At 40.6% G+C, this 23345-nt stretch overlaps 1 protein-coding gene across 2 annotated transcripts in view; it reads right to left on the bottom strand.

Moving 5' to 3' along the window:
* PPP2R5A (protein phosphatase 2 regulatory subunit B'alpha) overlaps positions 1–22390 on the bottom strand; it is a 42699-nt gene extending 20309 nt beyond the window's left edge. Inside the window, exons 1-2 of one of the 2 annotated variants that reach the window (XM_059841079.1) lie at positions 21558–22390; positions 4248–4444 (exon numbers count right to left, since the gene is read on the bottom strand). In XM_059841079.1, coding sequence (XP_059697062.1) covers positions 4248–4444; positions 21558–21708 — 348 coding nt within the window. In that variant the 5' untranslated portion in view covers positions 21709–22390. The remainder of the gene's footprint in view (positions 1–4247; positions 4445–21557) is intronic. The other variant, XM_059841078.1, reaches the window with a different exon arrangement.
* Positions 22391–23345: the final 955 nt, after the last annotated feature.

Below are 23345 nucleotides of genomic sequence, written 5' to 3' on the forward strand. Positions count from 1 at the left end.
TTCTGCACTTTGTAAAATTCTTTCAGGAACAAGTTTAACACCACTTTTCCAATCACCTTTTTAACTCTTTTAGACTTTTTGATCAAATCTGTTTCAAGCAGTTGCTTATCACCCAAGCACAAAAGAAACTGTTGGACAGTTTGCAGAAAATCCTCCTGCACATACTCCAAGGAGTCTCCAGGGTGTTTGAAGAATCTAGCAAAAGGACTTTACAAAGATCCTGAAGTCACCCAGCTGGCTCTGCACACAAGAATCAGCTGCTTCATTAAACAAGACACACAGCTATTGCATAAACTGACTTTTCATTTCCTCCTATGCCCTTTGTTCTCTGTCTCCTGTTGGGACATGGCAAAGCTCTTCTGGATTGGAAGGGCAGTGAAGTTCTGTGTGGATGAGCTCAGCTATCTCTGAGCTTAATGCACAGGAAAAACAACAAAAAAACAAAACAAAACCCCAAACCAAATAAAACCACCCAAAGAAACAAACAACGCCACAAAAACAGTTGTCCTGTAATGTTGTAAACAGAAGGGACCTGGGATTCCAAAGCTCAAGAACAAAAGACAGGCAGGGGGAGGGAGGGGGAGAGGAAGGGGAAATAGGAGTCAGAGAACATTAATTATAATCAAGTTCAAAAACCAGCAGTACAATCCTGGTTGTCTTATTTGCTTTGTTTACTCTTACCACGTATTCAGTAAAACCCTCCAGCTTATGAATCAGGCTCCTACAAAGAATGTTCTACCACTGCTCACAAGTGTTCTGGTAACATCTCCTGAAAACACTTCTTTTTCTTTCTAGATGCATCTTGCTGAACTGAGCTGGTCAGCCTTGAGCACAGAACTCAGAGTAGTAAGCTTCATCTCCAAAACAAAGCTACTAAATACACTTTAGTAGGAGAAACAATTAGCAAGCCTCTCAGCCAGGCCTTTGGAAAACCAATTGTAAGATTTTCAGAGTATTCAGACTTCCACTAGCATTATTCATCTCTCAAGGATATATGAAACTTAAAATAAACCTTGCACCCTTTTTACCTACTAGTCTGTCTTCCATAAAAAACCAAAACAGTTAATTTACCTTATGTTTGCAATACTTTTGCAAATTCTTCTCTATATCCTCTCATATTATTTAAAACATTCTTTTTCTTTCCTAAGTGGTGTCTTAGCCCAAAACTGCAATTTCAGAAACACAAATCATAAAAGGTTGTTAAAGCTGGATAGATTTCCAGATAAATACAGCATCAGTTTTTCTAAATAAAAGCCTCAAGTTTCCCAAAAATGACATCAGAAAATGTGCCAGTTAGTATACTGAGATACAGCAATTATATTTTAATAAAACAAAAAAGAAAAAAAGTGCCTTATTATCTTTTATCTAAACATTTGAAAGATACTAGGTTCAATTCTAGTTTCTGAGCGTGCAGATTGAGGATAGCTGATTTCTTTTAAATTCTGAATTCACAACTCATACAGCCTGTGAGGACATTCTCATTACATTAGATTTTTATATGCTGCTGGGGAACAAGGTGAGGTTGATGGGCACAAGGAGATGAAGAGTTACATTTACTGAAGAGGCACTTCTGTCATGTTCCCAAAACTGATACAAGCTAGAACTTTCTAATTTCCCAGGAAGTTTTAAAACTTAAAATATTCACAATGCCAAACTCTAATTTCCTTTTATCTTCAGAGTGCTTTTAACTGAGAATTTCCAAACAGAGAAGACACTAGTTTTGGATGACCCAGAACAGAGGTGCACTGAGTGCTGTGCTACACCTTCAAAGCTATTTGTAAGCAAAACTCCTCCTCAGCTGAAGGAAAATGAGGTTGCCCAGGGCACCAAAAAGATAACCTACACTGTGTCCTGCACATCTGTTTAAACAAAGACTTTTTTAAATGATGCTGTTCCATCCTCAGTGGCTTGAAATGATACTGGTATCACTTCAAGCTCCCTGCCTGAGGATCCAAGCAGAGCAGAGACAACCACAGGAGCCTTGGCTCAGCAGCTATCCTGGCAACAGAGACCAGTGAAGGAAAGAATGCCAGACACCTCCACCTCACCTGCACAGACCTTGCCCACGCACTGGTCAGAAAGAACATTTTATTTCCCTTCCTGCTATCTTTAAGGCATTGTTGACTTTGCCTCCCCACAGCTCAGGCGACTCCAAGGAAACCTGTTTGAAACCTGAGGCTGTTTCCTCTGTGAGCTGGAGAGAAGTTGTCTCAGGCCTTGGGAAAGACAAGGGCTTTGGAAAGAAATTGTTTCTGCTTCTGCCACTGCTGCTACTCTGGCTTTTCTCAGAGAATTTTTTAGACTGCCTGTCCTTTACCACCAGCCAGATTATTGCTGGATTTTATTAAGGCCGTTTCTACTTTTTCATCCCAAAACCACACTTCAAACTCTGCAGCAAAACACAATTTTTTTTTTTTTCTTTTAACGCAGGAACACTGAACAGCCTAAAAACTTAAAACCCAAGAAAACAGAAGTGAAACAGTAACTCTTCAATCTCATTCAAGTTTTGCTACCAAGAAAGACATGAGCCTGACACAGGTGTTATACGGAGGGAGAGACAAACCCATGCAGATTTTTTTCTGAAAGCTGGTACTTCGTCCTAATTCACAGCAAAGGCCTTTGCTGCTGCCAGTTGCCAGGGAGATTAGAAATACTATTCAAGCTTGGAGGGATCTTTTGTCTCAAGCTCTCAAAAAGCTCTCACTGAGCATTTAAAGCTCTCACTGAGCTTCTTCACTTTCTGTCATTTTAGGGGAGGAAAGGAGATGGAAATTTGTTATGGAAGGAAAAACAAGCATCCACAGAATCCAATCATTTGCACAACAAAAAAACCTCAAAAGAACAGCTCAACAGCACCTTATCTCCAAGAAAAGAAAACAACTCCAATATAAAAGAAAACCTCCCTTCAACAAGCACTATGGGCTAGTTAGTATATTCTTTCTTCTAACAAGGGGCTACAGAGGGCACAGAGAATGAGAAAATACTGCAAGGATTCAGGCTTGCTGCCACCAGCAGCAAGAAAAAAAAAGAAGCCTAAGAAGAGGTGAACATACTTTGTCCTTTATTTTCTTATGCAAAAAACATTTAGGACAGAAAACCAGGTCCTTTAAAATACAAAACTATACAAAACCCCCAGTGTCCTAGATTTTTCTGTAAAACTTAATAAGCATCTGCTGAAACAGCCAAAACAATTAAAAGGGTTCCAATAATCCAGCCCTTCAGTATAATGGCAAAACTTCCACACTTATTTACATCAAAGATCTGATCTTCCCTATCAACTGCCCAGAAAAAAACCAAGCAAACTCCCCAACCAAGCAAACAGACCACCAAACAACAAACAAAATGAACCCTAGGAAAAAACTAATTTGTAATGTATAGAGAACTACACAAGTTGCAGGCTGTATATGTGAACTGCTCTGCTTATGCTCCTGAGAGCTCTTTTAAAGTCAGCATTTTATCTATGTAAACTTCACCAAAGTGTAAATGCATGGGCACTAAAGCCATTGTTTTTACATTTCACACTTCTAGGAAAAAAAAAAAATTCAGATTATTCTCAAATTTCAGATTATTCTCAAGCGTCTTTCAGTTGCACTCCCTGTACATGGGGTATAGGCAGATCAAAAACATGACTTAAGTAGCATTTGAAACTGTACATAAACACCTGGGAAAGTCAGCAGATAACCACAAATATTTTGTTCATTATTCAACAAGCCATTAGCAGCAATTGCATGGGACAAGTCATCCTGTGGTTTATAACTTCAGCAAACCACTTGGGCTACTCTAGTACAGCTCTCCAAGGCCAAAATAATAACAAACAGCCACAAAAAGTATTTACAGAGTAGAGTTGCTTTCTTATACTGATAAACCCTTCTGCTGTTGCCAGCATCTGCAGCAATCACTACCAGAAAACTTTAGCCTAATTCTCCATTGCTACTAGTAAATAAAGGTAGGCAGCACTGAAATACTGCCATTTTCTGAAAGAGAATAAATTAAAGCTTACCCAGACTGCAAGTAGCTGCAGTATACCAGTTCTTTCACTTTAATTAACCTGAATGCATCATGTTTCAGCTAATAATTAAAACTTGCAAGTTGTTTGTTTTTACAAGCCTTTCTGAGCCAAGTTATCATTAACAAATTATATTGTATTGTATAAGCAAAATAACCAACCACAATTCTGAGTTAAATGCCATTAGAGTCATAAACTGATTTTATTAAAATACAAACTATAACAAGAGCATTCTACTTACCATTTTCACTATGTCAGCATAAGCTGATTCAACAATCACTCCACGATTTGTTGAAACATATTCAACCAGTTCATTCAGTGTTGCTCTCTTGATTTCTTTGCTTTTCAGGTCTGAAACAGAGTCCATGAAGTCAAAGAGCACACAACACTGTTGCAACTTCTGACAAAAAAGATCTTGCTGCTCATTGAAGGTGGCATCTAAAAAAGAAAAGAAAAAAAAACCCCAAACACTTAAGTCTGTAGAAGCAAACAGGATTTCTAAATCTATTTTGTTGACAAGAATTTGCATAGTTATGACTTGTTTTTTTAGTGGGGAAGAGTTGTGCTTCAGCCAGCAAACTAATAGCAAATTATTAAGCAATTTTGCCCAAACTGAAAATATCTGTATGTCAGAATGGAACACCCACCATCCCCAGCTTTTGGTACATGAAAGAAATAATGGACAAAGACATGGCAGTAAATTTATTTACCAGCAATGAGTTGTTAATTAACTCATTATTAACTTTATTTCAAATACATAAATATTAATAAGTCTCAGTTTTCCATCACCAAAAGTCACATCCAGAAGCAGTGCATCAAACTAACCTTTCATTCATCCGATTTGTCTCATTCTGTTCCCTAATCCTTTATTATGTAACCTGCTTAAAAGCTGTAAAATCTGCTTTGAAGGAACCTTGTCTTTTTACCCCAATGCAAAATGTTTCACATACTTTTGACATCATGTGATCAACGTTTCTCTGAAGAAAGAATTCCAGTATTTCGAGAGGATTAATCCTGAATTTTAATGCCTTAGTCTAAATAATTTATGACAATCCCAGTCATATAAGGGTTTTCCAGATTTTTTGGCCTATTAAGACAATGTGTTTGACTGTGACTTAGCATTTTCATTTTAGCATTCAGTACCTCTGTAATCTGATAAGCAGAATTCCTCCATTAGCATTTCACATTTACTCTAAAAGAGAAAGATTATCAAGCACTACACTCTTCAAAAATTTAATACATCCTTAATATGTTGTAGCTGTTCCAAAGCTGCATGATCATAACAATCATAGAAAAGTCATGGCTTTAACTGAAAATCTGGTTTGTGTCTTTTGTTCTAGTTTTAAACTGTTCATAGGGGTTCAAAGCCACTGGACCAATACAGCACCACCTCAGCTATCAGCCAGCTGGCATTTCACTCACTCTGGTGAAAAAAATCGTATTCCCAATTTTATCTCCAAATAAAGAATGCTCTCCCCTGAAGAATTTTTAAGAGTGGTCTATGGCCTGAGTACATCCCTTAGCCTCATTCATTCACTGCAGTATGGCTATGAGCACTGCTGTTTCAGCACCAAAAACAATTACCAAGACAAGAAAATGCAACTGGGTACTGAAAATCTTAAGCCTCACTTTAAAACCTGAATAAATCACGAAAAATCTCACACTTCTCTTTAATGTTTTAGAATTATTCTAATTCAACAAACTTCATGAAGTTTATACCTTTAACAGCATAAATAAAGTATAAATACGATTATCAGTTCACTCTGATAATGCCTGTTTCTCAAGTTTCCTATCAAAGCATCTTTCACTTAATGGCTGGAATGACAACAGTCTACAGCAGGTGTAATATTCAGCAGTTATCTGATAGAACAGCTTCGTTTCCATAAGCAAAAAGTAATTGCTGAAATGGACTGACACACCTCCACTGTAAGCCATAGTGCTTGCTGTGCCCTGGAAACCCAGGCACCAGAATACTGCATTGTGCTCCCTTTCCCCACCTGACAGGTATGATCCTATTAGCTGAGCATAACAACTTCAGGGAGCTTTTGAACCAGCCGGCAATTACTACTCCCTCATGAAGAACGATTCACACTTCTGAATGTCAATTCTGCCATTTGAACCGTTCTTCTTTTGAAGAAAAAACCTTGCAAGATGCTTATTTCACTCAGATAACTACAAAGACACGAATTGTTACACTCTGCAAAATAATGAACATCAGCTGTAAAAACATTTGTAAGTTACGTAACATTTCAGCTCAGATCTTCTAATATTCTACAGCGGATTGCATGAGTAAGTATTGTATCATAGCAACAAAGCAATAACAGTGACATGCTGAGGATAAAATCCAAAAAAACCTAATTTAAGGAACCAACACAGGGAGGGCAGCTTTTTTCGTTGCTAGCCCCAAGCTGATAGCCAGACTGACACAGGAACCAAGCCTACTCTTATTTTCCCTCACTACAAACTCAACTATAGTCTGAGTTACAAAGGTCCACAAGTGGGGCACAGCTAATACAATACAGTTAGCTGGTGATAAAAATTTTTCTTAAAAATTATAAATGAAGTGTCACTAAGCAAAATTTACTTAGAACTTTCAGAAACCAGCAGACAGCACCTGAATATTTCTAACCATGGTTCAAACAGACTGAAGAGCTCAGGTTAAAAGCCAGTAACTGGAATTCATACAAAATAATTAAATCATGTATTACCTTCCCTAGGATACCAAATAAATTCCTGCATTGGCCACTTCTGGTTAGACACCAGAGTAAAAGAGAATCTCTCCCCTGCCATGCATCAGAGCAGTCCATTCCAATTCATTCAAATAAATTCCTGCATTGGCCACTTCTGGTTAGACACCAGAGTAAAAGAGAATCTCTCCCCTGCCATGCATCAGAGCAGTCCATTTCATTAGCAATCTGATCTCTTTCAATTGGACATGTTTCTCCAAATTAAAAACCCACCCATTAATCTGTTTTGTTACTATTAAAACATTTAAAGTAAAACCAAAGTATCTTCTTTTAAGCAAACATCCTTTTTTTGGACTTGCAAGGGGAAACACAATTATTTTATCAACTTATCATCTCTAGTCATCTGCAAGAGATGAAAATTATGTGCAACCATGGCAAAAATAAGGTAACAAGAAAGCCAGCTCTGTTCTATCAGCACAATCTGTCTTCATGTGCTCAATCCCTGCTTGACACATTGCACATTTGTCCCAGGAATGTTATGAAAGGTACCATGGGAACAACCAAGTGATTGAGGAAAATTTGTCATATAGGGCTCTCAACTTTTCAAAGCCTTGCCTTTATACCAGCACAGTGAAAGCTAGACAATTTTATACCACAACAAAATCATATCACAATAGTTTATTCTAGTTCTAGGAATAAAATAAACTGTGCCACCATAACTGCATAAATACTGGAGCTTTTAGCTTTAGTAGTTGAACAACCCACAGCCATGATTTTTAACCCAGCTTTAATCTAATATTCTATGAAGATTTACATCATACATGTGGAGTTCAAGATAATTGCTATTCTTCAAATACCCTAAATACCATAAAGACCACAGAAGATAAATTAGGTTCAAAATAGACAGTGGATGCCTCAATGAAACAACCCTGAATCAAGCATAATGATGGGAAATCCTGAAGACAAAAACTTAACATCCAGCACCAAAAGAATTATTGCAAATTATGATCCACTTTAATCATGACTTGCCGCTGGTCATTTCCATGATAGATAGTAGACAGCTTGTACCTGATTAAAATACTTAATTTAATTGTTGCACTTCATAATACTTAAATTCTCCACAGACTATTTGTACTGTTTACAAACCCCCACTCATTACAGACAGTAGGCACGATAATAAAGGACAAAAAGTAACAAGAAATTTGACTTGGAAGTTCTTCCTGAGCAGAAGTTTTAAACGTTGAAACTGCATGACCGTACAGATTTGTCTCTAAATCGAATGCTTTCAGACTTAAAAGGTCATCAATGCAAATCTAAGCACAGAATATTGAGTTAAGAGACTAATCTTTCTAGGGCAGGCCCAAGTAAAATATGGAAAGAAAAAGAATTGACAAGAGCTACCTCAATAGTACATAAATGGAGACAAAACCACACTACAACCATGTCTTCCTACCATATATTTATCTCTTACATTTACAGGCCTTCCTCCTGGAAGGAAAAGAAAGACAATTCTCCTTTCTCCTTTCTCAACACAATTGTTTACCCAAGACCTTTGGTACAAAGCCAGAGAACCTAACATAATCCTTGATTCATCAGCAGAAACCAGACTTTAAATCCACAAAAACTCTCTCAACTACACAAATGGCAAGTTCAAAATTCGTAGTCTTCCTGCCAATACAAAAAAAAAAAAAACCTCAAAAATTTGCAAACATTTTCCATTTATTTTTTTTAACTCTCACTAATTTAATATTTCTAGTTTTTCCTGAAACAGCTACTCCAGGAAGATGAAGAAGCCAGAGACACAACCAAGGAGCTTTTGTCTGACAGCCTCTTAAAGCAGTTCACACACAGCCCTTTCAAGCACTTAGAGGACAATGATATTACAGAATTAAGTAACACCTATCTCCTTAGAAATTTGTGACAATTCTACGTAATTCCTTGACAAACTGAACACATGAAGAGGATCATGTCACAATTGTGTTGCATTCCACAGTGCAAAGTTTAAGATTTAGGCTCTGCTGCCTGGCTACACTTACTGCACTGTTTTCAGCTCAGTGGTGGAAGGATCTGCTGGAACAGGACAAAGCCTTAACACTGACGTGGAGAGATGAGCATGGGGACTGTGAGACACCAAACCTCTGGGTTTGTTTTTGGGGCTTTTCATTTATAGGAAGCAATGCTTTTGAACAGCCTGCTCCTTTCAGAGACACCATTAGTCTGAAAAGGAGGTAGTGTGATAAACTCTGCCCCACTTACATAAACCAAGCATGGCGAGTCCCATTTGACCTAAATGTAATCTTTGGTTTTGTCCCAGGGAGCTCTTGTGTATGTGATTGCTGTGGTCTCTCCTAGTGAGTGTCAGTGCTGATGTCACAGGCATGGCAGAACATTGTTAGGAGATGCAGTTTTGGTGCAGTTGATGTTACAACAGGGCACAGAGTGTTTCCAGGTTCTCAGAAGTCTCCATCTGCAGCCTGACAGGCAGCAAAGCTGCTGGCTGACAGAGACTGAGAGAGGTCTCTCTCCCTGCTACCCCCTTTCCCATTTACTCCTCCCTTCCCCTTCTCTGTTCCAGTCACATCCATCCATCAGCACTGGCTCTGGAACTCGTCAGGCTCCTCCTAAGCTGCCTTAACTCAATAACATGGTCATATTAGTGAGGTTAAATGGCTTCTGGAGGGGCCTGATGTGCATCAGCTCTGGCACAGGATTAGAGACAGGAGCAGAAGCTCTCTGCAGTGAGCTGCTAAGTTAGTTTACCATCTCCTCTGGAACCCTATCACCCAAGTACTGAGGCATGAGATAATGGGTAGGTAAGATTTTTCATTGAAGTTAGAGACTTTTGAGAATAACACATTTTGGTTTTTGTGTTTGTTGTGAGGTTTGGTTATTTTTGGGGTTTTGTTTTGTTTTAAATCACTTTAAGCTCCTTTTTAAAGAAAAAATGTACCCCCATAGGAGAAGTTCCCACAATTCCAGCTCTTGGCAGCTCAACAACCCCACTGAAACTGATGGGGTTACTCAGACGAGCTCTGTGCAGCACCACAGGCATCCAAGGAACTTTTCATCAATATTTTCAAGTTTTCCACATTAAAAAAATCTTTGTCACCCTAAAGAATAAGCACTATTTTTTAGCAGACCAGAGTTGTAGGTTTTCCCTCTGCCCCCTCCAAGAGTTCAAAGAATGTATTTTCAAATTTCCTGTTACCCCAAAATCTACAGCTGTTGCTAGGACTCCAGAAGGGGCTGAGTGAATTTTTCTCCATGTTGCCAGTAAACAGAACTCTGACTTTCCAGGACACATAAGGGAGTCAGAACAACATCATGCATCCTTAAAGTTAACCAGCTCCTTATTCAATAGTAAGCTTGTTCACTAGAGAAGGAGATTTGTAAGACAATGAAATAAAAATGCATTTTCAATCATTATTGAAAGGAAATTTATACTACCCATAGGAGATAAAACAAAAAACAAAATAAAACAAAAAACTCACACAAAACAAACACAAAAAGGACTTGGCACAGAATTACCAAGTTGGTCAATCCGTCAATCCTATCTAAGACCTAGGTACTCACACTAACATTTAACCTCTTCATTTCAGAAATCAGGACTGCAAAGGCAATCAAAATAACAAGCTGAGCTTCTCCTGTACTTCCATTTTTAAGTCAACTATTCTGCAGATGGTCATCAGGCAAGACTTGCACACAGTGGCACCTTCCACATGGTAAGTCTCCACTCTCTTTTGAAATAGTAAGAAAATCAGAAGTTTTGCTCATTGCAATATTCTCAATTTAAGATTAATTCTGTGATACATGCCCGGGAAGGAAAAAAAAAAAAAAAAAAAAAGGAAATCGCATGTTAGAAGTAAAACTAGATGAGAATAGCAATCAACAATTCCTTTTATTCATATGCAGCACTGTGATTTAGAGGGTTAGTTACAAGTCTAGGCTACAGATAATTTTTAAGTCATTTAGTAAAAAGTACTCCTGGAAAGTTGTCTCCCACAAAGTAAGATATTGTTTGTTCAGAGTCTCATCTGCTGCTCCACGTGGCCAGCAGTTGACCTCAACAAATCAGTCCAGAAAATCTGAAAAGCCCACGCTGATCTAACAACATCTGTCACAAATTCTGTGACAGGGCTTCTTGCAATGATAATGAACTGCAAGTGTCTTATCTAGATTGTTTCTACCTTCTATCTTCCAGGCTTTCTTATAACCTCATAAAGTTAAGAGTCTCCAGCTACTACCATGTTAAATCCCTTGATTTTAATTAAGATTTGAGTCAACCAAGACACTTCAGAGAGTAAGAAAGTACTGAAATACTTTCATATTAATAGCCCTATTTCTTACTGTTTAATTACAGAAGACAACAAACAGTTAAGATGCAAAAATACAAATTATCCTCTTGGTCCTTAGACTCTAGTAACCGGGCCTGCCACAATTCACCTTATTTCTACCACACTTTCTAAAAAAAGAAGAATTAAAGCACCATTGGTTCTTTAAACAAATAAAAACTCACCCAGCATACCAATCACTGGAACAGGAACAAAAAAACAGCCTAAAGTCACCCTTAACCAAAGGTACAAGTTTAACAATACAAAGGTTACCTCAAGAGCACGCCAGCAGTTCAGAATCTAGCTGAAATTCAGTTCCATGCAACAACAAGGAAAAGCAGGGGGAAAAAATGTCCACTGGACTGACACAGTTGAACCAGTGCTGCTTTTGACAGTACTGAGAAGTTGAGGAATTTGCACATGGCTAACCATATGAAGTTTTGTTCGAGTGAAAGTATTTATTAGAAAAGGCAAAGAAGTTTCACTTCTCACACAGATGAAGTGTTATATTTTCAAAAAACAATTACCCCCTCCCCCCCCCCCACTGCTCTTGTACTTGAAACAAGCTTGCTCCCACCTATAAGCCACTATAATGCTCTCCAACGCATTCATTTATGGCTTTGGCACACACTGCTACTGTATTTGCTGTCATCATTTAAAACCCATAAAGCAGTTTTAGTGACTGATCATGTGGCAGGGTAAGCCTTTTTTGAACGTACCCAGAACCTCTAAAAAATTAATTTAAAACAGGAACTTGCCTCTTTAATGAAGAGACTTCTGAATTTAAGGGTGATAAATCCTATAGTGGAATTCATATGCATAGCCAGGTCATTCAGTCAGGAAAAGAGAGCAACTGACTTTTTGAATGGGAAATTGTTTCTCAGAAGATGTGAATATGGGATAGATAGCACCTTTAGCTTAAAATTACAGAAATTGATACACAGGCCCAAGAACTGAAACTGCTTTCCCAAACAGCAAAGACAGCTCCTAAACAGCTTTTTAAATAATGAAATGTAACAAAGGTTTTTGTTATGGTAAAATAAGAGATGCTTTCAAGAAGTCCTCCTAACAAGAGAACAAATAAAGATTAAGGTAAAGCCCTAGGTATGTAAACAAGTCATTTCTTTAAAATCTAAGGTTACACTGAATGAGCCACAAGGTGAAAGCACTCAAAGATGCTGCACAAGCAACTTGTTACTCCAGGTAATTCACTCTTGTGCCAGGAAAATGAACCACCAGCAAAACCCAAGGGACTACAGAAATGGAAGGACACTAGAGACCAAGCTTCTGAGAGTGTCAAATCGAAAAGATCAGAAGGGACAATTAGTATGATGCTCCATGTTCCCAAAATATGACATTATTTACACTTTTCCACAAATTGAAGCACTTGCCCTTACAGAAACGCCATTTATCAAAGTGTAATGGTTCAACAAAACACTGGATTTTCACATGTAATTCTGAATATGCAATAAAGCCCCTGAGGGTGTGATGAGGGTGAGGGTGTTACATCTACCCTGCTAAGAATTAAAAGAATAATCTGAGCAGCTCTGCTCCCTGTTTTGCCCCTCAAAAGCTGTAGTGCCCTGCACAAATTTTACCAGGGCACACAGCCAAGAAGCAGGTGACAAAGTTGTGTGCCACACAGGCTCAGTAAAAATTTCAGATTAATACCTGTTATCTTGGACTGCATAAATAACATTTTCAATTCACAGGGACCTAAACACTTTGCTCGAACGAAACAAATTGATTTGTACCTTGTAAGTCTGAAGGGACAGCAAATGTATTTACAATTTAAGTTCCCTTTCCATCAACTGCAAAACTCCTGTCTGACATTATGGGAGTTTATAATTAATGAGTGGTAATTATGAAGCATGCCATAAGTGGATCTCTGTTGCATATTATTAACAGATTAAAAATCTATTAACTTCCCTATCATTTCCTCACCATATCTAAATATAAAATTAATTTTGAGTAAGATGAAGTTGCTCCAGTTTGACATCACACTAGAACATGCAAGTCAACACAAATCAAGTTTATTTTCCAGAAACTCAAGAAACACTCATGTAATTTTCACATGGCAATATTAGTGCTAATAGAAATATTAAAATACCCTTTATTGAAACCAAGGGTAGCTGTTATACACAATTTAACAAGAGTACAGAAACTTATTTTGTAATTAATTTAGCACTTGGCTTTTAAACGTGAAGGAAATGCATAGAGAAGTAATTTAATATGAAATGTGTGCCAGAGGAAACAGCAAATCTAACTTTCCAAAACACAACCTCCTCCTTTGAATTCCTGTGAAAATCTGTGTGGAAGTTACAAGTACTGGATTAACTCCTTGGATAAATACATAGTTTACAAATTGGCTAAACAAGTATTTCTTACTTTTCGAAATCTTCTTGGATCAATAATGAGACACTTTATAACTACGTTGCATTGGAAAGAATTATGATTAAATTAGACAGGGAACACAGGTGAAATCCTGGTTGTGCTGCATTCAGTGACCCAACTCCCAACCTGAACAAGAACAGATCATCCTGAGCAGACAAATACCAAACATTTGTGAGATCTCTTTGCTTAATTTAAGTGAAGTAGACATTTAGCCTCATAAATAAAAGGTTGAGGTAATTTTTTCATCAATTTCAAGCATACTCGAAACAGTTACACTCTACCAAGATCTCTAAATATGTTCAGTGATGAGGGAACCTGCAATTTAAGTCCTCTCCCATTTGGCAAAATCTCTTGGCTATTTTTAAACTCAATTTACATCATTTTGATGTATTTGGTTTATTTTGATCCCACTTCCTACTCTTAAGGGAAAATGAAGAAATATGTATTACTAAACCTGTCCTTCCTGACTTCACTGTGGGACCAAGCCCATGTCTCTCAAGAGGGTGCTGATACTCACATCTTCATTTTTCTTCTCAAAGCAACAACTGCTTTCCTACAGAATCCAACTATGCTGAAATGCTCAAGTTTGTTTCCCATACATAATTCAAGACCTAAGCTCAGTTCTCACTATTTGTTGCTTTTTCATAGACAGGGAATCAGAATTTTGCAGCTTAACAAGACTTCAATCTTAGATGTATGTCATATTTCAAGCATAGAATTTGTAATGGAAAACACAGTAGGCTTTTCAAAAGTTTTACACAATTACACTAAATTAGAACCTTTTTCAAAAAGCCCACTTTTTCCTCCCCTATACTCTCCCATACAATTTTATTTGGGATGAAATTAATAAAACAAAAACTGTGCCTCTGTATTTTGAAGGACCAAGCATCTACAGAAATAAGCCTATTAAATCACTTCTAAAAGCTCACTTGTTCATGCAGTGGTGCACTCTGCTAATCCTTTAATGCAGCTATAGTAGAAATGAAGCTGTTTCCCCCTTCATATTTAGAGACATTGCTGTGACTTTTAATTCCTCATCATTTTCAGATCAGCCTTCCAGCCCCATGCTATACTGTCCTACTCTAAACTTACTCAACCCACCTCCTCTTTCTGTTCTGAGAAAATCAACTGTGCCACTCTCATTGTCTGTCACCCACAGCTTGCCAACTCTCCAAGTGTGTGATGGTCTCAGATACAAACTTCTAAACAGTCATTTGAAACTTGTATAAAATGTGGAAAGCTTTTCTCCTATTGTAAGGAGCAACTTTATCATCTTTTAAATTCATAGTGTTTTAAAAAATGATTTACTAGAAATAGAACATCTTCCTTTTGCAGCATTGTTCTTGAATAGACATGCACAAATATAATTTTTGCTGTTACTCTCACCTCAACCTCTCAACTCCTCAGCAAATTTTGTACTTCTCTTCTGGATCCTATCATATCAACAAAGCTGACAAAACCCATCTATTTCACCAAAGCTTTGTTTGGTAAGATCAAGATAAACAATGGAAAAGAGAAGAAACTTAAGATGAGAATGAGACAGAAATCTTTTCCTAACAGTAAAAGGCAACGCAACAGCACCATTTCTATTTTTTAATCTATAGCCTCTTTTTTTCACCATGTCCATTGCAGCAGTACATGCTACTCTTTCAGCAGGATACAGGTCTGCTGAATTCTGATCAGACAACTGTTTGTTCCTGTAGCCTCCATGCCCTGAAGATACTGAGGCTTAGTATCCTGCACTTACATTTCAGCAGCCTTTCCCAGCTTCACTTCCCACCCCTAAATGTACAGTAATGCTCTCCTCGACTTTAAATTCTCAAGGAAAAAACCTCTCATTTGATGAACCAGCTAATCTGCAAACAACTCCTGATGTACAGAACAAAAACCCTAAGCCTGTGAAGTTTCAGGAAGATCATGGGAAGTTCAAAGTCCATGGCTGCAACGAAAAGTTACAAAGAAATTAGAAGAGAACATGTTAAGAAATATTTCCAGAAAGTTTCACAGCCAACAGGAGTGTTGGGACTCCAAACACTGAGCTTTCTGCAGCCACTGGAGAGGACCTGGCTTCTGCCCTCTCTTCCCACTTCAGCTTTTCCATCATCTCAGCAGTTCCATACCACGTCTCCACCTGAAATGTACCCCGGGCTCTTGCTTGTAGAAATGACAGGCTTTGCCTACACTTGCTGTCTGACTTTGCCTACTGCTGTCCTAGCAGGACTGCAGACAAGAAGCCCAAAGAAAGGCACACAGAGCAGCCCCCCAGAGCGTGGCAGATGGGAGCAGCACAGCAGATCCTGAAGGAGCTCTATGTCCCAGCACCAACTCATCAGTCCTGCTGCTGAGCTACAACAGCTACAATTGGACCAAACAAGAATTTAGACCACACGAGCTTCGTTTTCATTAAGAACCACGTGCTAAGCTCCAAAGTACAGCAAGGATTAAACCTCAACACAATTCATGGTTTGGGTTTTTTTTAATATTGACATTATAGAATTTATATTTCCTCTAGTGCTCAAAGTAATTTTAATTGGTTTTGCTGAAAATAAGAAAATTAGCCCGAAGAAGAGTTGCAAATAAAACTATCCATACTTGGCATGGAAAACTTCAGTCCAAACAGTTCAGCAATGTTGTGAGCAGCTCAGAATAAGGTCTTGTGGAGGAAAACTGAAGACAACCTTAACTATGATGAACTCAGCTTTCAAGTCAGAAACAAACTATGAAATAGGCATCTTATAGACAACATTATTCACTGGCCACAAATTCAGCAAAACTCAAGAGAAAATAGTTCAGTAATTCTCTGATGGAATCAATAATTCAGACTTTAAAAAGAAGCTGTCACCATCCAGTTTCTAGTAGAGCATTTTGCCAAGGGAGTCTTCTAAAACAGGTGTTATTTACTACCTATTAATCCAATTGGGCTGCAGCTCCAACCCTCCAAACCCACGTGCTGCTAAAGCCATAATTTTAACCTGCTAGATTAAAACAAGAGTCAGGACAAGGAGGGTATAGAAGCTAAATTTTATAGCCTTCTCACTGGAAGTGTCTTTTTTTCATGAGAACACAACACATGTCCCCTCTGTGCTTTAAAAGAGTATTAATCTGTCCAGAACTGTTAGTATGACACCTTTCCAAAAGCACTGAATGTTTTTAAGATAGACAGATGTTAAAAAAACCTCAAATCTATAGACTGAAGTAATCATCTTTTGATCAGATAGCCTGCAGCAATAACTAATTCCATTTCTATTTCCTACAGGAGCTAACATTAAATTCAGCACCTGCAAAACTACTATCTGACTAAACCAGAAAGCAATGAATATGGAAAAAGAAATCTGATACTAAGCTGGCACACGGAAGATGTGAAAGATTGAAATAGAAAAGTTCATGTGAAGACAGTCAATAGGCTCTATATTTAGGAGCTGCTTTTGATGGAAGTATATTCTAAGACCAAAAATTCAAGTCTACGGATAAAAAGGTCAATTTGTTAAGAATAAAAACCAAAATGTTCCACTCCATAAACTAGGAACAGTTCCTTAATATAGAAAAAAATTCAAACAGCTCGTTTTTCATGGAACTACCACAGCTTTTTCATCTGTTGTAGGTTGTTTATTTCTCAAGACTGTAACTTCACTAAAAAGGAAGTTTTGACTACTTTATAGTACGTCCTGCTGAGATTATAGTAAGAGGTAAACATAAATTCCTCATAGAACATCCTCATTCTTCATCTGAATTAAAGAGTCTCACTTTAAGGAAAAACTCATCCAAGATGATCACAGTTGCAAGGGATGTTGAATACAAAAGGTGGAGGATGGAGGATTACAGAAGAGGAAATAACAGTGAATCATGAGGGACACAAAAAAACAAGTGCAAATCTGAGAGAGAAAGCTGTCCTTTCACTTATAAATATTTATTAGGGCTGTAGTAAAAGTAAACCATTCTAAAACTCTGAAGCATATTTTCCCTTGGGGAGCAAAGGCAACTTAATAGGACAAGAAAATTCCTCTCAGCTGTTTTTAATTCCACTTATTTATGTCACTGAAGCACACACTATGTGAGTCAAAACCACTCAAAGTGTGAGGCTTGAACTGATCCTCAGATTTAATAACATTAAAATTTCACCTATCAGCAAGGTTACCAGGCCTCGCTGCAACATTCCCACAAAAGCTTGGCTTTAACACAGCATCCAGTTTTCAGCCAAAGCCAAGCTCTCTCTCAAGGGTTTAAGTAAAGAAAGTAACCAGAGTTAACACCTATTTTACACCTTGTATTTGAATGCTGACACTACATACTGGGAAGTCTTCTTAAAAGTGTCTTCTCATTCCAGTACTCTCCACCTCTGTAACTCTCAGCCCCACAGAGATCCCTCCAACTATTGCTAGTCCACGGCTGAAAGATTTTGGGACCACTTTCCAATTCTTCTCTTGTGAGGGTAAGAGGCATCAGGAAATGTTTATTCTTTCCAGCTGCAGTTGACAAGTTTGGTACACAGAAGAAAAAAAATCTATTTGCTTTACAACCTGACAGGCCATATTAACTGTACTAAATAAAAGCAACAAGTTCTGTTTTCTGTTCACCACTTTCCACCTGTATTTCTACAGGCTGCTGCAATCAAAAGTGACAGAGACAAGCATGCATACATCTACTGGAGAGAGTCAGATCAGGCTCCAAGGTCAAGCTGCATCTCTTTTTCAAAAATGAAGGTAATTGCCATGTTCATGAGAGAGTTTAAGAGACTGCCATTGCAGTCTCTTAAAACAATCTCCTATTGGGACAAAATTATCACTTCTTAAGACAACAAAAATAACACTTCCGTTGCTAGATTTCTTTAAAAGCAACACTCTCAGAATTGTCCATGAATTACAAAATCCTGCTGTGTTCCAGCACATTAGTCTGGCTGAAGATTCTTCAAAATTCTTTTTATTACACAAACTTTAGGTAACAAAATGAAAAGAAGATGGGGGGGTGATTAAACAATCTTTTTTTCTCTTAAATATAATCACTGTGTCTTCACTATTTCTTATTCAGTTGTTAAATTATACAGTAAGATGGACACTGTCCTGAATAACAATGCTTTAGGAAATCTCCTAAATTAACTGAACAACAAATTACTAAATTATTTTGAGTATCCTGCCATCAGTCACTTTTTGCTGAGCTTTCACCTACACAGGACAGGTATCATCACACCCAAAGATAAGCTGAATGCTAACCACAACACACAGGCTTACCATCCCTCCTCTCCACCTCACTCCCCCAAAAACACCTCTGAAGGGAAGAGTTCCTGCTATTGGGGACTGTTACCCACCAGAAGAGATGTGATGCAGGAGAAGAAATACACAGCCAAAGCACAGAATTTTGGTAATTCAGAGCAGCAGTACAATTAACTGCAGAAATATGTAATTTTTAGATTATCTGTCTAAAGGCTTTGAAACAACAAAACTCTGAAAGTGTGTCTCACCCTCTGAGCTGGCCATTCCAGTGGCAAACAAAACAACCCCTACAGAAAAGGAAAAATCCCACAACACTCTCTACTCAAGAAGGTACTTTCTAAAGTGATGGGTAACTTCTGTTTTTCTTCTGGAACATCTCTCCCTCCAGTAAAATAGATGCAAGTGCTTTAGGCCAGTCTGGCAAACCTACTGGGGAGTTTTAAAATACTGTTTATACTTATTTTAGAATATTATCTCTTAAAAGTGATGAAACAAGACAATACCTATAAAGAAGATGAAATATTTTACACCAGCATAATACCAAACTGCTTTTTAATCTAAAAAATATTCCATTTTCTCCCAATACACATTTGAAATACCTCAGGTTTAACATTTATTTGAAGAATGTCTGTATAAGTAAAAACTTATTCTAATTACTAAGTGTATGCTGAGCATCCATAGGCATCATTAAAATGACTGTACTTTCCTTTTCTAGCCCATCCCTGGGAATTCTGGCTCATGATTCTGTAGATAATACTACACTGGCAGCATCAAAACTATTGCTGAATTATCTATCAACTTTCAAGAATAAAGCAAAGATTTATCTTCCCAAGACACATGTGATTAGATCATATAGTTATATTAAACAATCCATTTTGTAGAGAGAGCAAGCTCTTTCTAGAACCTTTTTTTGTTTCAGGGGCAAGGAAGGTTTAAGAGAAAAAGGGAGAGAGGGAGCATTATGAAAAGAAACCATCCCATGCCCACAGCTACATTCAGGACAAATCTAACATCACAAACCTAAGGGAGAAAAACAAGCAAAAGGAGTGCTGCTTGACTTTCTGCAAACTGGCTACTTGGGACACTACAGCTCATAAAAGTATATTTTGCCCACAATTTCTGTTCTGAAGCAGGTCTCCAAGGCAAGACTTCACATCTGAATCATAAGCATAAAGACTGAAGGGATTTTCCTTTAAGAACTTCAGGCAATAAGGCGATTCAAACTACTATAAAACCCTGCATAACTGAAGAAATTCCTCTGCTGGTTTATGGCTTCACATTTCCAAACATCTGAGCTGCTGATGCCATGCAAAATTTCTCTGTGTTACAAGTAAAAAGCTGTAAAACCACACTCACAAAACTACAAGACTTAATAATGCAGAGTTAAAAATTTAATATTAAAGTCCCAGCTCAGCAAAGAATGTAAACTTGGACATTTTGCTGATTAAAGCTGGAATTGCTCCCTGCATAACACGTATGTTTAACTGTTTGCTGGACCAGGACTCAAACTTTCTGAAGTCTGCCACCTATGTGCAGTATTTACCAAGGGCCTTTACAAAGTCTCAAGTGTGGTTTCTCAAATTCAGCCCTGAGGAAAATGTATTGTCTGAACAGCATGGGAACAGCACAAACTGAATCTTGATTTCAAACAAATTATCCAGGTTGTCAATCCCGCAAATCAAAGCAGTGGACCAAGACAGGACACAACTTCATAGAGGAAGGAAAGCCCAAAAGAAGCAGAGAGAACATCCCTGCTGTTGTTAAAACTAACACCCAAAACCACTGCAACAAGCACGTTAAAACCAAACACACAACCCTGCCCTTGTTACTCCCCTGCCTAAGCTTATTTCTAGTCAATAACATTTCTGCTAAGAGCCAGATTTATGATTCATGTACATCTGTCACTCAAAGAGCAGGAAAACGTGACAGCCTTGAAATACTAGAGACATGATTGTAAATGGCATAAAAATCAAACAGAAAAAAAAAACAAAAACAACTTAGTACCTAGGAATATTTTAAAGTTTGTTATGTCTTATTCAGATTCTGGATATTTGCTGCAAATCAGATTTTTTCTTTTTCCACCATCATATGATGCAGCTTCAAAAGCCTTAAGACTTTAAAGCCAGTGGAAGTAAAATTAACATGCTAGGTCACGTTAAGGTAATCGCTCTCCCTTATTTTCCAAGTCCCTGACAAATGCTTTAATAACAAGTTTTGTATTCCCTCCCCAACATATCCTTCTCGTAATTTTAAAAATAAACAGAAATGTACTCTGATGTTCAAAGATGTAGAAGGTTGCAACGAACTATGCTTCATTTCTGTGACCTAATGAACTGAGCCTTCTCAAGGAAAAGGGGATAAAACCTTCACTGTCTATTTTCTGTTTCAGCAATGCCAGCATCCAGAGTTTTCATTCACTTGTGAGTGTCTCCACACAGCACCGTGCTGGAGGAAGTCTCCGAGGCCACTCCTGGAGAGCAGCAAACGTCGCTGCACGCTGTCCGAGAGCGGTGCAAAGCACGGAGCAGCCGAACGCGAACTCTCGCCGCCAACTCGGGATGTCACGCCACGGGCACAGCTCCTCTCCGCAAACCCCCCGTGGGAGGAGCCACCGCTCTCTCCCAGCTTTTAGCGCTCAGTCGCCTGCACTCCTCAACTCAACTTAGGGTCTGCATTTTCCTCAATAAGACCTTATACCACACGCGAACCAGCCAGAAAAGGGGGGCGGCGAGTTAGTGGAGTCAGCAGCGCCCGGGACAGCGGCGCTGGTTTGTGCGAGCAGAGGAGGAATTCCTGCCGCGGGTCCTACCTGGAAAGCACCGGGGGCAGGGGAGGACACGGCTAAAGGGCAGAGGGCGCGGGGCAGGGGCCAAGCCAGGGCAGGCGCTGTGGGCAGCGGCACCTGCAGCCGGAGGGGAGGGCAAGCTCGTACCTTTGAGCTGGGGCAGCGGCGAGAGCTCCACCGGGCTGCCCTGGCTGCGGAACTGCGAGGAGCCCTGCGAGCGCTTCTGCCTCTGCGCCTTGCGCACCGATTTCCGTGTGAAGCCATCCACCTTCTCCGCGGCAGAGATGGCCGCCGACATGGCTGGGCGGCGGGGCGGCTCTCCACGAGCATATATTGTACCGGAGGGAGAAGCGGGCGGGCAAAAAACAAAGGGGCTTAAAAAAAAAAAAAAAACCAACAAAAAAACAACAACGAAAAACACCACCAAAAACGAAGTCCTGGCTGCCCTCACACACCGCAGCGACAAGGAGAGGAGCGGAGCGGGCTCTGCCGGGTGCTGGGGAGGCTCCCGGGTCGCTCCTCAGTTCCTGCTTCCCTCGCCGTTTCCTCCCCGCGCGGAGCCGGCGGGGGAGCGGAAGGGGGGAGTAGGAGGAGGAAAGGGAAAACAAACAAACAAACCCAAAGACAACTTTGCCCGGCGGGACGGGGGCGGGCGAGCGCCAAACTTTCCCTCCCGAGGTCCCGCTGTCCTCAGGGCAGGCGCGGCGCGACCCGCCGCGGGACGGGCTCGGCGGCGCCGCTGCTGCCCCGCTCCCGCTTCGTTCGCTCCGCGTCCCCTACAATCGAGCCCGCTGTCATCGGCCGGACTCGCTCCTGAGCTTCAGCCGCTTGCCTCCACGAGCCCCTTGTACACCTTCAGCCGCCGCCAGGCGCTCCCCGCGCCTCCGCCGTCATCCCGCTTGGTCGCGCTCCGCCGGGGGCCGCCGCGCGTGGCGCCGCCAGAACCGCGGAGCCGCCGGGCAGCGGCCGCGCAACTTGGCGGAGCGAGCGGAGTTGAGCGGAGGGAGGGGGAGGGGCGGGGCGGGGGCGGGGGCAGCTACGGCGGTTGGCGGTGACAGGTGATTGACGGCCCAGAACAACCAATGAAGAGAGAAGAGCGCAGAACGCCCCCCGCTCCGCCCGCGGCGGCCTGGGGAGAACGCGGGAGCTGGGCCGCGCGCCGGGGACCGGATGATTGACAGCCGGTTCATCCAACCAGGCACGGGAGAGGCGGGGCGGGCGGTGTTTCCCGGCGAGGGGAAAGGGAAGGGGAACGGGAAGGGGAAGGGGCGGGATGGCGGGCGGGGCGCGCGCCGGCCAATCCCGCGGCGGGGAGGGAAGCGGCGCGGCGGGCACGGCGGGTCCCGCGCCCTCCGCAGCGTGCCCGGTTGTGCCGCTCGCAGGGACACCGCGAAAGGGTGCTTGATCGTGAGCCGGGAGCGCCGGCAGTCGCGCATCTCCGTGTGCCATCTCCCCAGTGCTCCCGACTTTTTTTTTTTTAATTTTCGCCCACCGTCCCGACGCCTCAGCGCTTTACGTCTCCTTTCCGTCCCGCTGTGCTCGGTTGTTGGGCGGCCGGCGCGGCCGCGGTGCTTGTCCTTGCCCGCAGGTGCCGTGTCGCGCACGTGCTGCGCTTCCCGGGATGGGTGCGCTCGGGGGCTCGGGCTGCAGCCTGGCCGGGAGAAGGGAGATCTGTGACAGCCGCTGCACGCAAAGGCACGGCTGTGGGTGCGCTGCGGGGCTGCACTAAAGTCTTGATTTGCCCTGTCCCGTTTCCATATCCAGTTCCACCCTCCCCCGTTCGGAGCTGCTGACACGTGGGATGCCTTACCTTGTAGCCATTCACGTAGAGCTAAGTTTTAAGCACGTCAGCACATTTCTTTTTACTATATAGGCTGGGTTACCAATTCAGCAAATAAGTATTTGTAGTATTTTAAGCACACACTCAAGTTTCAG

The sequence above is a fragment of the Haemorhous mexicanus genome, chromosome 3, assembly GCF_027477595.1.
Source record: "Haemorhous mexicanus isolate bHaeMex1 chromosome 3, bHaeMex1.pri, whole genome shotgun sequence".
Lineage (NCBI taxonomy): Eukaryota > Metazoa > Chordata > Aves > Passeriformes > Fringillidae > Haemorhous > Haemorhous mexicanus.